Here is a 4,315-nt window from a genome sequence, read left to right as displayed (position 1 = left end):
TTATATTCAAAAAAAGCATAGAATGGTGGAATATAATTTAGGTTTTTAGCTAACTTGTTCTTTTTTTATATATATATTTCACCTACTTATGTAGAATGATATTTTGTGGAGTTAGGGATATTAATATTAGTTTACTTTTATTTGAATAGTATCCTGGGATTAGGTTTGGGAAGTCCGGGGTGGGGGGTGGGGCTTTTTTTATAGCATTGTGATATACTTGTGATGTTTTTTTTATGATGAAAATAATAAAAATTTATACTTGAAAAAAAAAAAATTCTTCCTCATCCCCAAATTAAAGAATTAATCCTAAATTTATATTAACAGCATAATCTTATCAGCAGCATCCAGTGGCAAGACACTGCATAATGATACACATATAATATATCTTCTTTTACTATTCTAACCAACATAATTATTTCTTCTAATATATATCCAGAATGCCATAGGGAGCTTTCAAAGTTGGAAAAGAGTGAGGAGGGGGAGTGATAAAATGTATATATTTTTATCATTAATAATTTGTCCAATAATTCAGCTTAACTTGATTATTTTACATTATAGTCATAAAACAAGTACACTTCATCATGGCCATATTTCAATTTTTTGACTTATTGTATTCTATTACACTAAATTATTTAAATTATTCTCTTCTCATGCACTAAATTATTCTGAAATAATTTTATGCCATTTGTTTTTTTTTAAATAACTTTGTTTCATTCTGCTGTCTAAAAGAACTGTTTCTTAAAATAGCAAGAACATCTTGATTGCTTTATTGAAGATCTGTCTTTTAACATTGTTGTCAAATAAGACAGAATATAATTTTAAAATCCAAAATAGTTTACTTAGTTTACTAAAATGGGTGTTTATTGGCTGTATCCCTAAAATAATAATCAAAAAACCTGGGCAATTATGCTATTTGCTCCCCAATTGTGCAAACTACACATTGATCATTGCTGTTTTAAAACAGCACAATTCAGAAAGAAGATTTGTTGCTTAGCCAGCCTTCAACAAAACTTCATGGTTGTATCCGTCTATCCACCCTTACTCTATAAAGGTGGCTTTGGAAGGCAGAAATAAATGCTGGTTTCCAAAGAACAAGACTGCACAATCTAAGTAAAAGCATGTACAAGACAAACACTTGAGAGGCTGGGAAAAAATAGAGACAGTCTAAAGCAGGGGTAGAACCTTGGCTCTTTTATGACTCGTGGACTTCAACTCCCAGAATTCCTGAGCCAGCCATGCTGAGGGGAAAGGGAGAGGTTTCCAAGGTGAGCCATGCTGGCTCAGGAATTCTGGGAGTTGAAGTCCACGAGTCATAAAAGAGCCAAGGTTGCCCACCCCTGGTCTAAAGTCTTAATTCATGAACAAAAATTTTTTGGAAGGAAAGTGACAACCAAGCAAAGAACTGTTTTGTTCATGTGGAATGTAAGAAAAGGAGAATTTCTCTAAAGCAGTGCTTCCCAAACCTGAGTAAAATACCCCAAATTGGGTAAAAGTAGTTTTTCTTTGGGTAACAACATGCAAACTCATCACCCAATCACAACAGGAACATTTAAATAAGGACTTTCTGATCAGCAGTTTCAAATAATGAATGAAAAGTTTTGGGAAGCTTTGCTCTAAAGACATTGCTCTGCCCCTGGGAGCTCTTCAAGAACCTTTTGCTCAGTGACAGAAAGTGAATAGCCAGGAGTTCATAGGGGTCAGTATTAACATTGAAAGAAGAAAAAAAAGAGGCTTAAGGTGGGAACTGGTAGAGATTCCAGTGGATAGAAGAAAAGGAAAAAAAAGTGAAGGAAAAAAAGAAGAAAGTTGTTTTAAATGGAAATGAAAGGCCGATAATGGGTGGAGATTTTTCTGACTGATTTGAGTGCCCGAAGTAGGTGGATTGATCTGATACAGATAGTCCTTGAATTACAACCATTCTGTCAAGCCCTCCAGGCTCGACATGGACGGGTGGGGGGGGCAAGGATGGCGTGCGGGGTGGAGAGGAAAGCTGACGGTCAGGACCGACAAGCCTACTTGCTGCTGTGTATGTAAGGCGCTGGGAGGCGGATGCTCCCAGCGCTGACTTTGATAGCAGACTACCAATGTGAACTGCATGCCAGAGGTTCCTGAAGTAAAACCAACTGCCAACTGTGAACTTGACGGCTCCGTGTCTTCTTGCCGGGGTTGTGGTGAGGATCTCTGACACATTCATTTAGTGAACATCTGAAGTTACAACGGCAAGTTATGAGTGAAATAAAATGACTTATGATCAGTTTTCGCTTGATGGTCCCCATCGCATCCCCATGGTCACATGATCAAAATTCGGGCCCTTGGCAACTGGCATGCATTTATGACACTTGCACTGTCCCAGGGTCCTATGATCACCATTTGCAGCCTTCCCACCTGGCTTCTGACAAGCAAAGTCAATGGGAGAAACCAGATTCACTTAATAACGTCATGATTCAGCTGTGATGATTTGCTTAACAACTGTGGCAAAAAAGATTGTAAAATGGGACCCAAATCACTTCACAACTTTCTTGCTTAGCAATGGAAATTTTGAGGTCGATTGTGGTCATAAGGTGAAGACTACCTATATCGCCAAATATTAAATTGTTTTTCCAAATACCAGAAAGGATTTCTATTTATTTGTTGTATAATCCCCTCTACCTTATTCTTGAGCAGTTATGGAATAGAATTCTCCAAGCTGTAGGATGGAAGGAATCAAGATTAAATAGAAGACTTGTTCCAGATGAATAGAATGTAATTAGGATGACTTGGGAGACAGAACTCCTCTCAATAGGACAAAATAAAGCATAGAATGAACTATGCATGCTGAGGTCATCAAGAGATGTGCGAAAGAACTGAGCCCATTGAGATGTCTAAGAATGAGGCTATTGAGATGTCTTCAATGTTCACACCAAGACTTGGGTCACCAGGAAAACAGATTAATATAGATATAGCAGAGGTGCTTGGTCCCTATCAAAGGATTGTGTGATGACGTCAGAGGAGACAAAATGAAGGCGTTCGTTGGAGCCTCTCCAAGCTGCATCACATGCACGGAGAACAGAGTTTCTAAAAAATAACTTTGTAAATATGATCCAAAGGGAACGAGAAAGGGGAATCTTGATTAACCCAAACATGAAAGCAGCTATGAAAGTTGTTCTAGTTTCGAGTAGGATAGTTTATAAACGTCTTCCATAAATAAATAACCACTAAGGAAGGAAAGGATCCTCCGTGGAAAGATTAAATGCCTGTTAACTCCACAGAATAAATGAACTGCCTCCATAACAGCCTCGTGATGATTTAAATTATAGTTCCCAATGCAATCCTGTTGGAATGAACGTTTAGTGTCAAGATGAATATAATGATGAACCATAATTACACTAAAGCTTGATTTAGACTTGTCCACAATTGCACACTGGCGTCAACACATACCTAGGCAGCAAAGGGTTTGATGGGTAAGCATAGGTTGCAATGGTTGCAGATGGGTCGATGCGCATACCTCCCAAATCTCAACTATGTGCTATGTGGAGATATGTATCCTACATGCTTATTGGTGGTTCTGACTTCCTATTGGAAGGTGGGCAGAAGGCAAGGCACATTCAAACAACGTTAACATTGTATAAATGCAACAGCTATGCAACCGTCTTTGAATGATAGATGCATATGTTCCCTGATTTGCAGTGACACAGAAGTCTAACCTAAGCTTAAAAGAAAGCAGATTTTGCCTGTGACAAGGAAAACACAAGGAAGAAGTTGTATCTACAGACATTCAAATTCTCTAAGACACCATTCTGCTACTGAGAATGTGAGGAATTTTTTATTACTTTTTAATGTTCGTTAGCTCTGGCTTAGCGTACTAAAACCCCATGCGCAAGAACATTAATCTAAAAAGTGTTAGATTAATATTCAACCCCTTACTACCTTTTTTAAAAAAACGAAACAAAACATACCTTGTCCTTCTGGAGTTTCACCAAAGGGATTCACTTCCACTTGAGTGGCATCAATTTGTAGGAAAAGATTGTATAACTTCTTTATTTGATCTGCTGCCTGAAGTTGAAAACATAAGGCATAACAACGTAAACAGAAAATCATAGGAAGGGGGTAAAGAAAAAGAAAATAATCCTAACATACCATTAAACCTATTAGTATTTTGTCCATTGGTAAGAGAGGTTAAAATGTTAACATACTTTTATTAAGTGGAAGTGCTTTATATTGTCTTCAGATTGATGGCTGATGCCTTAGCCTCTTCCTCCCTCAAGTAAAAAAAAAAGACTGCTGGTTCAAAACATTGTCAAATATTGCATAAAGACTCCCTCTTCACAGTGCACTA

General features: G+C 37.5%; 1 protein-coding gene across 1 annotated transcript in view; it reads right to left on the bottom strand.

Moving 5' to 3' along the window:
* LOC107291671 (succinate--CoA ligase [GDP-forming] subunit beta, mitochondrial) overlaps positions 1-4,032 on the bottom strand; it is a gene marked incomplete at its 5' end in the record, with an annotated part of 94,068 nt that extends 90,036 nt beyond the window's left edge. The window contains one exon of the mRNA XM_015820693.1: positions 3,936-4,032. Within this exon, the coding sequence (XP_015676179.1) occupies positions 3,936-4,032 (97 nt within the window). The remainder of the gene's footprint in view (positions 1-3,935) is intronic.
* Between the last annotated feature and the right edge of the window lie 283 nt (positions 4,033-4,315).

The sequence above is a fragment of the Protobothrops mucrosquamatus genome, unplaced genomic scaffold, assembly GCF_001527695.2.
Source record: "Protobothrops mucrosquamatus isolate PMUCROS unplaced genomic scaffold, P.Mucros_1.0 scaffold1162, whole genome shotgun sequence".
Lineage (NCBI taxonomy): Eukaryota > Metazoa > Chordata > Lepidosauria > Squamata > Viperidae > Protobothrops > Protobothrops mucrosquamatus.
The sequence above is the reverse complement of the archived record's forward strand: the minus strand, read 5'-3'. Positions and strand labels throughout refer to the sequence as shown.